This window comes from Papaver somniferum, chromosome 5 (genome assembly GCF_003573695.1).
Source record: "Papaver somniferum cultivar HN1 chromosome 5, ASM357369v1, whole genome shotgun sequence".
Classification (NCBI taxonomy): domain Eukaryota; kingdom Viridiplantae; phylum Streptophyta; class Magnoliopsida; order Ranunculales; family Papaveraceae; genus Papaver; species Papaver somniferum.
The window spans coordinates 197,779,182-197,798,034 of NC_039362.1; the positions used below are offsets into that span (position 1 = coordinate 197,779,182).

Sequence of the window (18,853 nt, forward strand, 5' to 3'; positions counted from 1 at the left end):
CCATTTGTTCGTTAACTTAGCTTTTAATTCAATTTAAGATTTTTCTCTGAAAAAGAAAAAGAATGCATGGGTGATTTACATACTCGTGTTAGTACGATCAATAGTTGGTTTTTATATTCCCTCAAGATTCAATAACTGTCATCTGATTCATGTTTGACTGCATTATTACAACTTACAAGGTCATTGTATTTGTTATGATTTATAAAAGAGAATATTACCTTTATTAGCGGAGCTTATACCATCCCATATAAGAAAAATATTACAACCACAACAAGAAATCCGTGTAGAATATGATAATGTTGCATCGGGTATTAGGTTTGATCCACTTAGTTGTTGAGCTTATTATGTGCCTTATTAATTATTGTTGTCAATGTTTACTAGTATGCTACTTCCAGTTGAATAAGTACATGTGTATGAAACAATAAGAGCATCTCTAACAAACGATAGATTTATTTAGTTTTAGTACTGACACGTAGGATTTTAGATTTCCATTTGGCATAAATCCATCTCCAACAGTAGGGTCCTACAAGTTAGGAGGGACCAATTACTAAATATGAAGGTGTTCAAAAAAGTGTTATCTACACCTCCACATCATGTTTTTAACTAATTTTCTTTTAATTCTAAGGGTTGAAATTCTCATTGTTGGAGATGGTTTTTTAGATATGAGGTCCTATATTTACTCCATGTGTAGACCCCATAAATAAAAGACCAAATAAAAAATCCACATAGAATTTTTTACACCTTCTCTTGGAAATGCTCTAAGAGCTTCGCTAATGGAATGTTTGTAAAAAAAAATGTTCATCCACATAGGTTTCATATTCATTCTTTCTCCCTTCTTTCTCCAACCCTAACCTCCTAACATATAACATATAGGTGATTTAACAAAAAAAAATTAGATATACATCCTCTTAGTCAACATCTTGTTTCATAGGTTTACTAAGAGAATTAGTAACCATTTTAGTTAATCTAAAAATAAATTTTAATATATGAAAAATAATCTTCACACTAAAATTTACCTTCAAACTAGGTTCACAAATTTAGATATATACTTCCCCGACCCCCAGCAACTTTTCTTTCTTTTCCATGTTTCCGTCAAGAGCCATTAAATCATATTATCTCTGACAGGTAAACCATTTTCATAGTGAAATCGGTAGAGTTGACTTTTTGGGCATCAATATGCGGATTTACTTTAAATGATTTTGTGCAGTCCATAAAGGATAACTATCATGCGGCAAAGTAACTTGATCTCCATTCTATTTCGCCATTTGTTCCGCATTAACTACATAAATGTCTGTAAATTGCATCTTCTTCTTCATCTTTTGATCGGTCATCATATCTATAAGTATTAACATTTGTTTGCATCAGTTTAACTAATTAACAAGCACAACGGTAGTTTTCCGTGCTTGAAAGTAGAACTTTGATATTACTTTTGCTTTATAAAAATATGAAATGAAATCTTTATTCAATTTAAAAATAAAAAATAGCTAGAAAAAGAATAAATAAAAAAAAATAGATGCGTTGGGGAAGTAGTTTTTTTTTTATTATTATTCAAAAAATCTATTCTTAATTAAAATTCATTTGTCAGATATAAAGCTAACCACATAACCATCAGAGAAATAATTTATATTCGTGATCTCATTCATAAAAATGCAGAGCGACAGTCATATCTCTCTCAAGTCTCAAGATTTCTCATGATGCTGATTGTGCAAAGTAGCATTACCTAGCCACAATTGTCTCATCGCAGCCCGCTCCACCTTGAATATTTAAGAATTACACATCATCGTGGCCCGCTCCACCTTGAATATTTAAGAATTACACATGTGTTCATTGCTTCAACCATGGAGTATTAAGAATTACATTAACTGGACTAAAACTTCAAGTTAACATAACCACGTGAAGTTGTTTTAAATCAAATTGCTCTCCCTAAACTACGACTTGGACTCTTCTGATCAAACTTTAATGTACTAACAAGATACTACCGACCTTTTCATTTTCTTAATTCATCTTTTGATTGCGTCCACTCTTAATTCGTCGTATACAATGAAGGGGTGGCGTATTTTCTACTGACCACAAATTAATTTGCAAAGTCAAACCTCATGAGTCCGTACCTCAAGTGCACCGAGTTCAAGAATACAAGAATCTTTCTTATCACCCCAACTGACGAGTGAACTGTACAACTCATTAATCTCTATCTTCACTTCAAGAATGATTTTAAAGTGCAAAAAGATTAGCCTCATCTCCAACTCAATCTCGCTAGTACAGATTTTTGCAACTTTTAGGTTGGATACGTTACCAAGTGAAACCGATCACACAGAAACAAAGAACAGAGACATCCATGGGCGGCAAGTCTTCAGAAGCCACCGCCATATTGCCTGGTCCTGTTCACATATGTGGCCGAGTTGTTATACTGGTGATTTTATTCGCTCTCATTGCAGTACCTTGTCTTATCTTCTACAATGATGCATATCCATTACAGTTTTCGCGTCTCTCGTGTCATAGTGATCCCAGCGATTCCTCTCCGACTCCGTCAGTACGTCTCTATTTAATTTTTGACATGCGGAGATCCAACCAGCTCTACTTTTTTTTTTTTTTTGGCAATATGAATGAAATTCAGTGAACAATAAAATGATGAGGATAAGGATTATTAACTTTTGCAGAACAATGAGCAAATGAAACTGGAGAGAGTATTGAAGGCCGCAACGATGAAAGACAATACTGTTATCTTAACAACATTGAATGAAGCATGGGCAGCTCCAAACTCAATATTGGATTTGTTTCTTGAGAGCTTCAAAACAGGAGAGAACACCAAACACCTTTTGACTCATTTGGTGATCATTGCATTGGATCAGAAAGCGTATGAGCGTTGCTTACAGCTGCATCCTCATTGTTATGCTTTGAACGTGGAAGGAGTCGACTTCACCGTGGAAGCATACTTTATGAGCGAGGATTACTTGAAAATGGTATGGAGCAAGATTGATATTCAGAGAAGTGTTCTTGAAATGGGATACAACTTCCTTTTCACGGTATGTAGACGCACTTTATAAACCTTTTTGTGCAAGTATAACGCACAACACGATAACGGAACTTTGTACTAACAATTAGCTTCTAATTCGTTTCAATGAATTTTTCAATCTTCACAGGATGCTGACATAGTGTGGTTTAAAGAACCATTCAACCGGTTTTACGAGGACACGGATCTCCAAATATCTTGTGATAATTATCTCCTGAATGACTCTTATAGCTTGGCTAACAATCCAAATTCTGGCTTTAAATACGTGAAATCAAACAATAGAACAAAACAGTTCTACAAGTATTGGTATGATTCAAGAATTAGGTATCCTAATCAACATGACCAAGCTGTACTTGTGAAATTAATCAAATTATCTGATCCGTTTATAAAAGAAATTGCATTGAAGATTAGGTTTCTTAGTACACTTTACTTTGGTGGGTTATGTGAACCAAGTAAAGATATGAACCAAGTTTGCACAATGCATGCAAATTGTTGTTTTGGTTTGGAATCCAAAATCCATGACTTAAATCTCGTGCTCGATGATTGGAGACACTACAAATCTTTATCTTTGAGCGACAAGAGTTCATATAAACCAACATGGAGATCACAAGATTGCAGGTAATAATTTCATTCCAGTGATTTTTATAGGGAGGCATTTATATCACATTTTAGTTACCAAACATTTCCTGCAATGCTTATATTGCTTCCAAAATTCATCATTTTGTCTTGTAGGAAGAAGTTCGACTACCATCACATACCAAAGAAGATGGAACATGAAAGGAAAAAAGATTAGCAATGGACATTTTAATTCTCACTTTCTTGGATATAAATAAAATTGCACCCGTAAATGCACCTCTTTTACATTTTTCTTTCTTTTAATCGTGTCAGTTAATTCGAAAATTAGAAGTCTAAAACTATTAATTTCAAATACGAAAAATAACTCCCTTTTCATATCTTATTAGTTATTACATTTTCTTTTTTTCATTTCCAACGAACATAAGTCTGTCTATAAGGAGGGTATATTTCAGCAAGGCTGCTAATAGGGGTACCAAATAGCATGAGGTATCCCAATCCCTTTGCAAAATATATTTTGTCCTATATGCATGTTGGTAGACCCCGAACAATTTGGTGCCCCCTGTTACCAACCTTATATTTCAGGGAGATTCAGCAACATATTAAAATTTAACACTCACATTCATTTCTTTCAAGTTGTGCAATATTTGTAAGGAACTTTGAATTTGGTATTGGTAGACAATTTTTTGTTTCTTGAATAAATTATTGTACGATAAAGTAGGATTTGAATAACACAAACTGAAGCAAAACGTTGCTTATTGCAAGTTTTTGTCATTTCGTGTTCCAAAATTCCCCTCGGTATGATGAACCATCTAATTTCCAGCACCAACCGGTTGTTTTGCCAAATGAGCAGGCAAAATATCATGTTTCGGGGAAAGAGGGTATAGAAAATGTTCCCGCTGAAATCAAGGGTTGCTTTGACCCTGAGTGGCCATCTCAGTGTTCCCTCGATAGCTGCTGTTAAGTACACGTGTCATGCAATCTTTTTTTTTTTTTTTTCATACGTGAAAGCCGGACCCAGACTCCTACCCGAATTCTGTCAATTGGACTGACTCCATTGCCAGGCCCAACACAGCTAAACCTATAACTGATATATTACAAACTTTTACGTCGGGGATTGGACTTCCTCCATACTAGAATTGGTAGGATACCATTGAGTTATGCTCTTAGACACTCACGCAGTTTCATTTGAGCTAAGAATTTTTAACCTAAAATTGGATTCTTCCAGTGGACTTTGCTCCAATAAAAGATGGATTACCAACCAGAGAGTTGCTAAGGAGCGGTACTGAGTTCCTCAAAATTCTTTTGTTTTGAAATAAAACAACAAATCACCTACTGTTACAGTGTCCATTTCCTTCGAAAATCTAGTCCCATTTCCAGGGACGGAGGCATGACTTATATGCCACGCGGTCGAACAAATTTTGCTCTGATATTCACCGGAAAAAATAATATCACCAATATGGAAGCTCATATGGTATATATGTGCGTCATTTTCATGGTAGCAGCATAAGTCCCGTTATGGACACATCTATCGGGGAAGAAATTGTGCAGATTGATGCTAATAGCCGGAAACAACATTGCATGCCAGAATAATTTGAATATTTCGTATTTAATCCTAAAGATGATGGTTGCGGCACTTGAATTCCGGCACACCACTATCTTCCGGTTCATTACCATTTTTTTTGTAGTTTCCCTTTAAAGAAAATTTGTCCGATCGGAAAGAATAAAGAAGATTTAAGCGCTTTTATATTTTGAAACCGTGACTACACAAATTGCCAATTTTACCTTGTTTTTTGCACCCACAATCAATGTGCTTAAATTACATAAGACCCAAACTTTTTTCGTTGGAATCTAAAATACGATGGGTGCAAGTTACCCCACTTGCACCTCCTTCCCAAAAGGTCGCGATTCCGCGAGGGTGAGCTAACCCCAAAAACCCGTCCCTACTATTGATTCTTCGGTATAAAATTTTCAGCTAAATAGTGAGCAATGAGTTTGAGGGAAAGGTCAAGGAACTTACGAGATTATTAATATTTCGATATTTTATTTTAAATTATATGAATTTTTAGAATTAGAGTTATCGTAAATCTTGCAAAACGTAATTAGATTCAATGAATAAAACTTTTTAAATTATTAGGTTCATTGACTCTTGTAAGACAGTAAGACCTAACTGTTTTTAATAAAAGAATATTTTCGAGATCTTTACATAATATCGATGGTATTTATGATGTGTCAGCGGTTAATGTGCCAGTTTTTTCGTACATGTTTGGGGCGGGTAGTTATATTGCTGAATTATAAACGACAATTACATAGTATTTAAGCCAACATTATTAGTAAACGTAACAAACAACGTAACTCCAAAGGTAACCATCTTAAGCCAAAGGGTGGTGTCTCCAAAAACACCATCAAAGGCGACTGCTATAACTGTGGGAAAACTGGTCATATGGCCAAAGACTGTAGGCACCTAAAAAGACCAAAAATGATCCTAAACAGAAAAATAAGGCAAACGTAGTAGATGATTCTGGATATTTTACTGGCATGGTGTCTGAAGTCAACCTTGTCTCTAATGTGACCAATGTGAGAGACTGGTGGCTTGATTCTGGAGCCACCAGGCATGTCTGTAAGTTCAGAAATGCGTTCTCCTCCTATAACAAAGTAGGAGACGATGAGAAATTGTTTATGGGAAACTCTTCTACCTCTAAAGTGGTAGGAAAAGGCAAGGTTGAAATGAAGCTCACTTCAGGAAAAACTCTCGCATTGAATGACGTGTATCACGTCCCGGACATATGCAAGAATCTTATCTCAGAAACCATCTTACTTGGGAAAGGTTTTAAATTTGTAGCCGAGTCTAACAAAGCTGTAATCTCTAAAGGTGGGAACTTCGTAGGAAAAGGATATGTCACTGAAAACATGATTAAACTTAGTGTACTTTCTTTGAACTTGAATGACAATGCATCTTCTTCTGCTTATGTTTGTGACTCCTCACATGTTTGGCATGATAGACTAGGACATGTTAATTTCAAATCTATTGAAAGACTTGCTAAATTAGGCTGCATTCCTAAAATAAACTTAACGTTGAAATTTCTAATATTCGGATTTAATAAGGATTTTTACATCTATAAAATGCGCATAATCCTTTCAAGATTTGACATTGCATTCTAAAATTGATGTTGGATTCATCGACATTCAAGTTTGTGATGGTTATCCTTTTCACTCTTACATGTTCACCATCCACCATGAACGTAAAAATATTTACTTACCATGTGTATGCTTTTAGAAACTTCAAATTCAAAAAAATAATAAACTCCCATCGATATGTTGCAATTGCCATAGTGATTAAGAAATTGATCAAATCGGCTAGCAACAATTCAAAATCTGACCTTGAGGTCATAGGTTTGATCCCAATTTGCACACTTAAAGATCTGCCGCCACCTCTAGTTTGAGCCTCTTTCTCTTCCATTTATAAATATATTAATGGTGCACATATCTCAAATCATTTCCTCCATAGATGAGTTTGCCGTTTTGAACTGGAAAGAGTACTGAAGGCGGCATCGATGAAAGACAAAACAGTTATCTTAACAGCATTGAATGAAGCATGGGCAGCTCCAAACTCAGTATTGGATTTGTTTCTTGAAAGCATCAATATAAGAGAGAATACCAAACACCTAATTGAGTAGTTTGGTGATCATTGCACTAGATCAGAAAGCGTATGAGTGTTTCTTACTAATAAATTATGGGTATCGAGGGATCATAGATCATACAAAATCAATCAAACACAAGTAAGGAAGACAGGAAAATTAAAGTGGTTCGGTCACTGACCTATATCCACTGAGAAACCCCGTAGGGTGAATAACATTATTGATCTCCAGAGATTGATCATTCTGGGATAATTATACATTTACAATGATTCCTATTTATATAGGAAGATAGAAACAGTAAACCTAAAGATAGCAACAAACTAACAAACTACATATCTTTGACTAGGCCTATCCAGCTAGCTAGCTGACTAAATCTTCCGGATATATTGTGAATATTCCAACACCCCCCCTCAAGTTGGACACGGAAAAATTTGTAGTGTTCAACTTGAACAATATCTTGAAAAGAATCGTAAACTTTGGTTAGAATCTTGTGACACGAACTTCCATTGTCGACCACGAACTTCCATTGTCGACCACGGTCCTCATCTGAATAGAAGTTAAAATGAGCAACGGCAGCAACAAAAACAACATTCTCTACAACAGCATGTGGTCTCGATTGCCTAGTGGGCTCAAAAGGGCTTTGCCGAGTGAAATGGCTTTAATGAGCTTGGTTAGTTGATTACTGACCAAGAAAAGACGTGATAGACAAACCAACAACTTTGAATGAATAATGGTTGTCTAAGAAAGTGTTTTCCTAAGTGAAAACAAATGTACGAAATAAAACTGGAATGATAGCATTGATAGCTCCAGTCTCAGCTCAAATAACGGATGATTATAAATTTAAAATGATATGGAAACAATTGTTGAGAATAACAATTATGACCAGAACTTCTAAGTAAAGTTTGATTGGAACTGATGCTGGAAAAGCATAAATTAATTAAAAATAATGAAGGATCGATTTGATCGATCAAAACCAATCTTCTGATCTTAAGAATAAAAGCCACAATTGTGGAAGAGTACCAACTGAATTCAGTGGTCTTAGCAAAGGATAATAGATGCCTGTAATTACCCTAACCATAAGAGTCATTAGGCATTCTGATAAAGGTGTTGATGATGACACCCATTGCAAAAAGAAAAGATGATGATTAGAACCTGTGATATGAAAACAAGGATCTAAAAACAATGATTTTAGTCTTGGGCTGGACTAAAAAAAAATGGAATAATCACAAACTTTATATTGGTTTGAGAATATAAGACAACACAGTCATAGACTATGTGAATTGAAAATGAGAATAGAAGTCGCACAACTTACGACCCTTAGATAATATTATGGATATATTTTTAGAAGTTTTAAGATATCCGAAAATGGATGATATATTCGGATAAATTAAAATATTGAAACACGATAATAAACCTCTTTGATCAGTTATTAACCTTTCGTAGTAGAATCACAAAAGAAGGGTAATAATATCAATAGATGTTACTTCAGAGATTGAATTTGACTTCATGTTCTGATACATGAACAATCAACAACTACGTAAATCACTTTAGCTTTGTACTAGCAATGATTCGAGCAGTTCGGAATTGAACTTGCATGTACTGGGAAGCTTTACACTTAATGAATATTGCTAAACATGAAACATCTACTAACAACTCCGAACAGTACATATGAGAATATTAGCAACACGCCACTAATGAATTGAAAACCTCATTTAGAGGAAGTAAACCCTGATTTAGGTTTTGATAGAAAACGGGACAAACTTAGGTTATGGTCGATACCAAAAAACTCAGATATTGATGCAGTCAATAGTTTTGTAAGTAAGACAGCACCAAAAAGTAAACTTGATGAAAAATACTTTAGTGCTTAGAACCCACGAACTTATATGCAAGATCGTGACCAACTCTCACTATTGATTGCTTGAGAGAAGAAAAAGCATCGACTATTTTAGATTTGACAAGGAAAAAAAAAATTTGTTGATGCGAAAACGAAAACTTTAACTTTGATGCGGAAGCGATTTGAGCGGATCTCCCCGCTCTGATACCATAATAAATTATGGGTATCGAGGGATCATAGATCATACAAAATCAATCAAACACAAGTAAGGAAGACAGGAAAATTAAAGTGGTTCGGTCACTGACCTACATCCACTGAGAAACCCCGTAGGGTGAATAACATTATTGATCTCCAGAGATTGATCATTCTGGGATAATTATACATTTACAATGATTCCTATTTATATAGGAAGATAGAAACAGTAAACCTAAAGATAGCAACAAACTAACAAACTACATATCTTTGACTAGGCCTATCCAGCTAGCTAGCTGACTAAATCTTCCGGATATATTGTGAATATTCCAACACTTACAACTGCATCCTCATTGTTATGTTTTGAACGTTGAAGGAGTCGATTTTACCGTGGAAGCATATTTTATGACCGAAGATTACTTGAAAATGGTATGGAGTAAGATTGATGTCCAGAGGAGCGTTCTTGAAATGGGATACAACTTCCTTTAAACGGTATGTAGACACACTTTATAAACCTTATACAACATTTATAAGATTATATGTCACGAAATGCACTTTATTTTTTGTGCGAGTATAATGGAAAACAAAGGAACTTTGTACTAACAATTAGCTTCCATCTTTTTTTCAATTAATCTTCACAGGATGCTGACATAGTGTGGTTTCGAGAACCATTCAACCGATTTTACGAGGACACTGATCTCCAAATATCTTGTGATAATTATCTCCTGATGACTCTTATAGCTTGGCAAACAATCCAAATTCTAGCTTTAAATATTTGAAATCAAACAATTGAACAAAACAATTTTACAAGTATTGGTACGAGTCAAGAATTAGACATTCTAATCCACATGACCAAGCTGTACTTGTCAAATTAATCAAATTATTGGATCCATTTATAAAAGAAATTGCATTGAAGATTAAATTTCTTAGTACACTTTAGTTTGATGGATTATGTGAATCAAGTAAAGACATGAACCAAGTTTGTACGGTGCGTGCAAATTGTTGTTTTGGCTTCGAATCCAAAACCATGACTTACATCTCGTGCTTGATGATTGGAGACATTACAAATCTTTATCTTTGAGTGACAAGAGTTCATATAAGCCAACATGGAGATCACAAGATTGTAGGTAATAATTTCATTCCCGTAATTTTTATCAGGATGCATTTATATCAGATTTTAGTTACCAAACATTTCCTGCAATGCTTATATCGCTTCTGAAATTCATCGTTTTATTTTTTTAGGAAGAAGTTCGACTACCATCACATAACAAAGAAAGTGGAACATGAAGGAAAAAAGATTAGCGATGGAGGCTTCGATTCTGACTTTCTTGAATATAAATAAAAATCATACTCGTAAAATTATCTTTTTTAGTGTTTTTATCTTAATTATTTTTAGTTTCAATCATACGAGTCAATATAGTACTAGAAGTTTAGATCTACCGACTTCAAATATGAAAATATCTCCTTTTCCGGATCTTATTACATATTCTTTTTCTACATATCCAACGATTGTAGGTCTGTCATATAATGAGGAGGGCCTTTTTCACTCCACGAAAGGGGGATCCAGCAACATATTGATTCACATTCACGGTTCATTTCTTTTAAGTTGATACAATATTTGTAAGAACTTCGTATTTGCTATTTGTAAAGAATTTTTGATTTTTTGAATAAATTATTATATACAACAAAGTCGTATATGAATGTAGAGAATTTTTAATTTCTTGAATAAATTACACAAAATTGGTTCAAAAGACCAAAATCAACAATTTCTGGGTGAAAAGGATATTTAGATTTTGATACTGTTTAAATGGACAAAAATGTAAAAATAGCAAGGATGTAAACGGTTTCATCCTACCCATTTTCAAATATTTTTTTTATTTTTAATTTACATCAGGATGCATCCAGTTTCATCCTTGCTATTTTTTAAGTTTAAGTCAGGATGAATCCAGTTTCATCCTCGCTATTTTTTTGGTGTCCATTTCACCCATACTAATTTTTACTCGTCCATTTGAATCATGTTTCAAAAATATTTGGACAAATAACCCATTTTCCGGATAAATTATTGTACAATAAAGTAGGATTCGAATAACACAAATTGAAGCAAACCGTTGGTTATCGCAAGTTTTTATCATTTAGAGCATCTCCAACAGTAGGTCAAAAAAATCCTACGTATATGTCATTGTTAGACCCCCATTTATTTAGATTATATCCCTGGATGTTAATAAGATCCTTTATACTAAAACTCATCTCCAGTAGTTAAGGTTATACAATGTATTTTAGATTTAGATAAATATTAAAAAAATAATATTTAGCTTGATTCCATATTAAAAATTATTTTTTTAAAATAAAATTGATGACATGAAATTAGTTAAGGTAAAACCCGAAGGTGTAGTTAAGACTTTCTTTAACACCTTCACATTTAGTATTTGATCCCTCCTAATTTGTAGGACCCAACTATTGGAAATTAGTTAAGGGTCATCCCGAAGGTGCCGTTGATCGCGTCTACCTTCCGTTTGGCGGCCAGTGGCGTGGCCGTGGTGCTGGCATGGCTTGCGCATGCCTTTGGCGTGGCCAAATTAGGGTTTGACACAAACCGTGGAATTTCGCATTGCGGCCAAAAGTTGCCACAGGCTTGGTGGCGAACTTGTACTGTTGATATCCGCACCTCAGGAGGAAGGGTAACCATTGATTAGGGATACCTTCTGTTGGTGTCCAGAGGCGTGGTAGCGTGACTGGCATGCGCGTCTGGTAAGCGCGCCTGGCATGTGCGGCATGCTAGCGTTTTTTGGGAAGCTAGCGCGTTTTTGGGAAGCTGACGTGTTTTGGGAAGCCAACTTAGTATGGCCACCTTTTTGAGGCCGTGGTAGGTTTGACGCGACCTCACTGGTCGACGGGAAGAGGGCCGACATGCTAGGGCGCGACTGCACTTTTAGCGCGCTTTGGCGGATTTGGTTGCCTAGCTTGTTTAAGCATGGTTTCGACCAACGGGGTCCAGTATACTGCGCGGAGCACGAAACCCTAATTTGCAAATTAGTTGGGTTTATGAGTTCTTTGCGAGTTATCACAATAATTAGTTGGATTTTGTATGCTACCACACAAAATCTTTATCTATAGAATGCAGTGTGCTTTCTGTCTGAGCATTTCGTGCAATGGCCTTAACTTTGGTACTTGGAGGTTCATGCTACTCTGCTGCGAGTAAACATAAATCCGCCATGCCATACCGATTAAGGATTCTGCTGGGGAACATAGCACATGAAAGTACTCAGTGAGTCTCGTATTGGCGAGGTTCCAAATTTACAGAGTTTTATGGATAAAAGTGTATTGAGCGGCTCAATAAATATGTCGGTGGAGAGGTTAATACTCGCAACACCGCTTCCTTGCAGAGTGACGTCACATATGATGCAAGGTTTTACGATTTTAACCCTAAGCTAAAAACCACCATTAACATTAAGTCTCCTGCTTAGCACGTAACAACGATATTGTTGCGGGGTAAGCATGAGATGGTGACAAGCGAGAGCAAAATCGAGAGAGCAACAACATGTGAAGAGATCGCCAAGGAAATTTAACTAAATTTAGTGGAAGGCATGAGAAATCCGTGATCCTTGTGCTGGCGGATTTTGCATAGATTCATCTTGGCCATGGGTCGTTGGTACTGCTAGCTTGAAGTAGCGGATGGGCGGCTAGCTGAAGTAGCGGATGGCATGGCTAGCTTAAACATGACGCGGCTCGGATGCGGCTCGGCTTGGCGCGTCTTGGCTTGGACACGGCTCGGATGCGTCTCGGACGCGTCTTGGGATAGGAGGATGGTGCGGGCTAAGTCAGAATGACTCGGACACCAAACCCTAATTGTTCCGTATAAAGAAATATCTAATCCAGCTGGTATCACGCGTGTGAAGCCTTAATTCATGGATGGTAAAATATTTTCTGCTGAATATAAGAGGTGACCCTGAATCCTTCGCCCATACAAATCATCATAAAAATCGCGTCCATCTTCCCTACAGGTATTGTATCGTGTTTCTTCCCCTAGTTCCATTTTGTCTTCCTCGACATGTAGATTGCTGGTACAAACGTGGTATTTTTTTTGTAGAATATAATGGGATCTTCCAGTGATGATCGTACCTCTTCGGAAAGAAATTCTGAACCCAACGAAAACCAGTCTTCTTCTCATGAGGAGGTATTAGACAGAACTGATAATTTGTTCCGTGAGGCTGACGAGATTATACGAGACATGTCTCTCTCCCATTTATACAGAGTGCGGATGTGTGTTCAGACTCTCTTGGCTTCAGTGGACATGGAGGAAAGGTGGAGGCACGATGAAGAATCCCGGCTTGTCGGGAGATCTCAGAGCAACGAAGCTTTTCTACAACCCATTGCTAGGGCTGAACGATTCTCCTCTCGGTTGAAGCGGCGGAAGACTGAGTACATGAAACTTTTAGGTGAGGACCAATTTAATTACCCTGTCCATGATGGTATCGTAATCCTTGACTTTGATGCGGACGAACCGAGACATCCTCAAGAAATAGCTGGGAAGGCTCATGGGGAAGACGTCGACACGATTTAGAAAACTGAAACAACTTCTGGAGTGGACGCCGAAACTGCTGTCAGGGGTGTTGACGGAAACGCTGAGGATGCCATCAAGGCAGACGAAGAGACGGAGTGGAAGCTGCTGCTGTGGTAGCTTCTGGATGGGACGCTGCGGTTTCTGCTGCTGAGGCGGCTTCTGGATGGAACGTTTGCTGTCAGAAAGAGTGCTGGGGAGAGTGCTTTAAGAATCTCTGATGAAGGCGCCTATTGATCCAGGCGTCTGCCGTTAACGACCAATTTTTCCACTTTTGTTATTTCTTCTTAACGTGTAGCCTCTTTTGACCTTCCAGAAGTTTGCTTTTACTTTCTTGCTTTCATGGTGGAGTTAGGGTTTCGTCAAGTAACATTGCTTCATTCAGCATTTATGGTTTCACATCTTTGAATGAATTAATAAAACCTTCATACTGTTTCGGAGATTTGGAGCCGAATATTCTTGAAGAATATATCTGTTCTGCCACCTGATGATCGTCTTCCTTGCATATTTCCTTCTTGAGTATTTTTGAATAGGTATTTTTGTGGTGGTTTGATTTCTCTGTTTTTCAATTGACGGATAATGACTCTGTGGGAGTTTTAGGTTTACTTGGTATTTTTCTTTAAGGGGAAAACTTTTCAAGGAAAGATGTTCTTTAATTGGAATTGAAAATTCTACTCATGAATACAAGCAGTGCAATTATTTTTGAGGAGTTATAAACATTGCACGAAAAGGAAAATGCTGAAGGAGAACGCTGGAGGTAAAGGTAGCACAGCGTTTTAGGTATTGAAGGGTTTGAGCCATCGCGAGTGAATCGTGACACCTTCCAATTTTTCGGTATTGATGAGCTTGCAGTAACCACCCAAGATAACATCTTCCACCAGATATGGTTCGTCTTCCTTTTCTTTAGGCGGACCGGGTCTAGTGGACATCTTTACTGTTACGTTCCCAACTTGAAACGAGGTCATCTTGACTACTACATGCTAGTCCTCGAGCAAACTAATCTAGAAAATAAAAACATAACTCTCTAGATGGCCCTAGTGACCGAGTTAATCTCGGGAGGGTTTACCAGAGGTATACCCACAAAACCATGATTTCTAATTGGTCACAAGTATCCAAAGAGCTATGAGGACATACATATTCTCAACCTATCTCCAAGTAACTAGAATTCCAGAGAAATTAAAGGTGCCAGCTCTAAAACTGAACAAAGAATAGGGGAGACACATCCGCAACACTGCTAGAGAAAGAGGTATCATCTACATAGCTAGATAAACATTGTAAGATGCGTCCGCTTTACAGCTGGATAAGATTAGGAGAGAGATAAAGATGAGAGGGACATCTGCTACACAGCTGGACTAATTACGTGTTATGAGTTGAACAAGTGCTAGAAAGATCTTGTGGAAGATGGAAAGCGGACTAACAAAGAAACCAATATGCATCTCTGTTCGACTCTCTCATAGTTCTCAGTAGAAACAACGACTTCTTCGGCTTCAATTGTTGATGATACACTATTGAACCTCATAAAACCCTGAAAATTAATTATTCTCTAACTCTTCTCCTTAATTTCTTGCTTGAATCTTCCTTGTAGATTTCTACTTCCCTATGGACTTATTGAACAAAAAGCTAATTATAGAACAAAAAGAACATAATGATGACTTTTCTTTTTCTTTTTCATTTTTTTTTGAGAAACACAATAATAACAAAACAAAAATTTACATGGCCATTAGAGAACGACTTTAGAACTTGGACCTTCACAACTTGTTATGTCTTGGTATCATGAACTTCAACAACTTATATCGTTTGATTTTCTTTGCTCTTGTAACTCAGTCTTCAACTTTGATTTTTTGAATTATTATTTTCTATTGTTTCTTCTAAACCTTAAACGTCTTCAACTTTCTTCATAGATTTTGATGTCGCTCCGCTTGTTGATGATGATAAGTTTATACTGAGAGAGAGTCATAATCCAGTAACTAAGACTACATTGTGAGGTTGCTTTGACTTTCTGGCATTTCCTTCTGACCTACTTGCCTTTCCATCATGATTGGTTAGGTCCATCACGGTTACCCTCTAAAAGGAACAAGTTCTCTCCTGAATTTCAAAGATCTCAATGTCTTTTCTCTAATGTCTCAATAGATTGTTATCCCTAGCATTTCAATTTCTATCTTTTCGGTGAGAAACAATATGTAAACTTAGCTAACCGGATATTCTGTGATGCTAGAAGTTTCTAAAATGAAGCTAAAAAGTTCTTCCCACCCCCAAACTTAAATCTGACGTTTTCCTCAATGTTCTAAAGATAAAATTAAAAGCATGAACAAAGAGAAACTGTTACCACTTGAAGTAAAAGAGTTAAGGAAAGATATTACCGTGTTGCATGAGCATGGGTTACCTCCCATGAAGTTCTAAGTTTAAAGTCTTCAGCCAGACATCAGAAGGAATTAGTCACCTCATAGAATCATATAGAAGTAGCCGGATTAACTGTGGGTCATCTGGATCAAAAATTGCTAACCACAAGAAGAGGAAACTACAACAGACCAAGAAGATACCAAACATACCCTTGTTTAAGACAACTACATCTAGTTGTGGTTCATGTTCGACTCTATAAAAGGGTCTAGAAAAAATGTTTTCCTGGAATGGATTTCCTAAAAGGTAAAATCCCGAAGATCAAGTTGAAGAGTCTAAAAATACTCAACTAAGAACTTAGATGCACATAACAATAACCTGAACAATTGGGGATCCTCTAAGTCAATCAGGTTTAACTCACACAGCTGACCACAATGAGAGTGTTGGTCTTCCTTAAGAAAATGTGTCGACCCTATTCTCCTAAAGTAATTAGGTTTAGTCTCAAAACTTAATAACCGACACATCTGAAAATCATATGTTCCCACAATTGGAAGAAAAAGTTTTGGCGGGAAAACAAAGTCAATCTTGGTATCATAGCCTGGGTTAACCACATCTACCAGAGGATGGGATCTAACAACTGAACTTCTTTCTGTACATCATTAGGTTCGGGAAAACGTGTATTAAGATAATCTTGTAAGATGGTTGAGGCACAAATGTCAAGTCCTGCAGGAGGGAACTTTCTAAGAGTTAAAGCACAGGGAGAATGATAATCACCCCCAAATTTAGAGTTTTCTGTGTCTCTATAAAGGCTAGTCATAACTTCCCTAATTTCTAGGTCATCAGATTCCTGAAAATGGTCAATTGATTCTTCTAAATCTGGTTCATCCTCACTCATCTCTACGAGTTCATTTTCTTTGCCTATTGTTTCTAAATCGCTAGACTCAAAATAAACTCGTTCTTCAAAACCATCATTGGCTTCATGAAAAGGAAATACCACATCGTCTAAAACAGGGGTATTTCTAGCCAAATCCCCGTCCTTTTGAATAGGTGAATAATAATTAAAATTATTTGGATTTTTACTAGAAACAACACTATCATTATAAATCTCAATCGAAGTATCAAATTCCTGACCACTATGCCTACATATTTCATGTTCTTCATCAATACTATTCTCATCATAATCATCATTATAATAACATGGAAATGATTGAACCTCATCTAAACAAGTAGTGTTACCAATTCTAACCTCTTCATCTTCATTATTATAAAAATTATCCTCATTTTCACGGGTGAGATAGGAAAGAATGTTTTGGCAATCAAGAGTAATTCGATCAACTCTTTCTTCTCTCTCTAATTCAATCCTATGTGTTGACTCAACAAACTCACGTGTTGACTCAGTTAACTTACATGTTGACTCAGCTAACTTCCTGAGGTTATCTTCTAAATAAGTTTCACTCATTTTTACCGTTCTTTCGTCCATAACTAAGTCATTTGTGTCCGCTAACGTATGTGTCGACTCAAGTAACTTACGCGATGACTCAAGTATCTGACGTGCTTCATCTAGAGGAGAGGAATTATAAGAATCTTGCTCGTATGACCGGTGGGAATGTGTATAGTAATTGAGATCACCATGGTATGACCCATAACCTTCAAAAGTTTGGAGTTTCCAACCACTATTCACACTATGGTCATAAAAATAATAATGTTCATGTTGCTCAGTCGAATAATCATTGTATTGGCTATACCAGTTTGACATCCTAACTGCAAGGAAATTTTAAACAAGCACAAAGAAGGCTGACTCGACCACAACAAGCCTATTTTATCTAGCAAACAAAAAGCATGATGGATCCCTTAGATTGTTTCTAGACCAACTTCTATTCTTTCGAAAAGGAATTCGTTACAATCTGATCAAACCTTCCTGAAATCAATCCGAGTTAAACTAAGTTGAATTGAGACGAGGGAAGCTTACTGGAGCTTTGATACCCAAGGCCTCACCGGAATTACAAGGCGGCACATTCAATTTACAAAAACCATCATGAACTTCAAAGTATGCTCAATAAAGCAACCAATATTTTTCGAACGACTTTCCTATTAAGCTCGTTACCCTATCGGTCTCGTTCTAGTCCAAATTTTAAGTCTTAGGTTCGCGTAGGTTACATGTTCCTAAGGCGGGCAAGAAGGAAACGGTGATGAAATCCGAGTCCTTATCTTGATTTGGCCAGGCCTTGCCCTTTACTAGAAAAATTAAATATGATTTCAGTTCCTCAACATATATGCATACAAAATCATCCAGTAAACCCGCTGACAGGGGATTCGCGGGTGTTTAGAATTCTTACCTCCCGTTCCAGACGGGGGATGAAACGTTGAAATCGACTCGGGCCACCGCCTCCAATGTCAGTGTACGAACCCGAGGGGCCGAGGCGATATCGTAATCGCCGTCCTTCTCTGCAAACAGTTTATATTTAAAACTACCCTTCCGTAGGGTTTTTAAAAAAATAATGTCCGAAAGTCCCAAAAAAAAAAGTTCAAAAGTGTCCAAAAAAAAAATTTACAAAAAATAAAATCCTATTTACAGTTTCTAAAAATAAAATAACTATATACAAAATCTTCTTCTTTACTCCTTTTGGATTCTTATTTTCTTTCCTTCTGTGGCTTCGCTTTTCTTTTCAGCACTTTCTCGCTTTTTTTTAGCTCCGCTCCAAATCTGAAAG

At 36.6% G+C, this 18,853-nt stretch overlaps 2 protein-coding genes and 1 pseudogene across 2 annotated transcripts in view; 2 read left to right on the forward strand and 1 right to left on the reverse strand.

Annotated features, from left to right (window-relative positions):
* LOC113280520 (sialyltransferase-like protein 2) overlaps positions 1-2,237 on the reverse strand; it is a 54,480-nt gene extending 52,243 nt beyond the window's left edge. Inside the window, exon 1 of the mRNA XM_026529135.1 lies at positions 2,109-2,237. Coding sequence (XP_026384920.1) covers positions 2,109-2,237 — 129 coding nt within the window. The remainder of the gene's footprint in view (positions 1-2,108) is intronic.
* A 28-nt stretch (positions 2,238-2,265) lies between these two features.
* On the forward strand, positions 2,266-3,942 carry LOC113278441 (uncharacterized protein At4g15970-like). The gene is made up of 4 exons (XM_026527272.1): positions 2,266-2,530; positions 2,658-3,023; positions 3,141-3,628; positions 3,743-3,942. Exons 1-4 carry the CDS (start codon positions 2,336-2,338, stop codon positions 3,801-3,803), a joined length of 1,110 nt encoding a protein of 369 aa, XP_026383057.1. The 5' UTR covers positions 2,266-2,335; the 3' UTR covers positions 3,804-3,942.
* Positions 3,943-6,750: 2,808 nt separating this feature from the next.
* Positions 6,751-10,378, forward strand: LOC113280521 (annotated as a pseudogene).
* The last annotated feature ends 8,475 nt before the right edge of the window (positions 10,379-18,853 follow it).

Excerpts from the sequence above, each read along its gene's own strand:
- LOC113278441 (XM_026527272.1), top strand. The coding sequence starts at position 2,336 with ATGGGCGGCAAGTCTTCAGAAGCCACCGCCATATTGCCTGGTCCTGTT. Across the intron at positions 2,531-2,657 it reads ATTCCTCTCCGACTCCGTCA|AACAATGAGCAAATGAAACT; the intron begins GTACGTCTCTAT and ends TAACTTTTGCAG. Across the intron at positions 3,024-3,140 it reads GATACAACTTCCTTTTCACG|GATGCTGACATAGTGTGGTT; the intron begins GTATGTAGACGC and ends CAATCTTCACAG.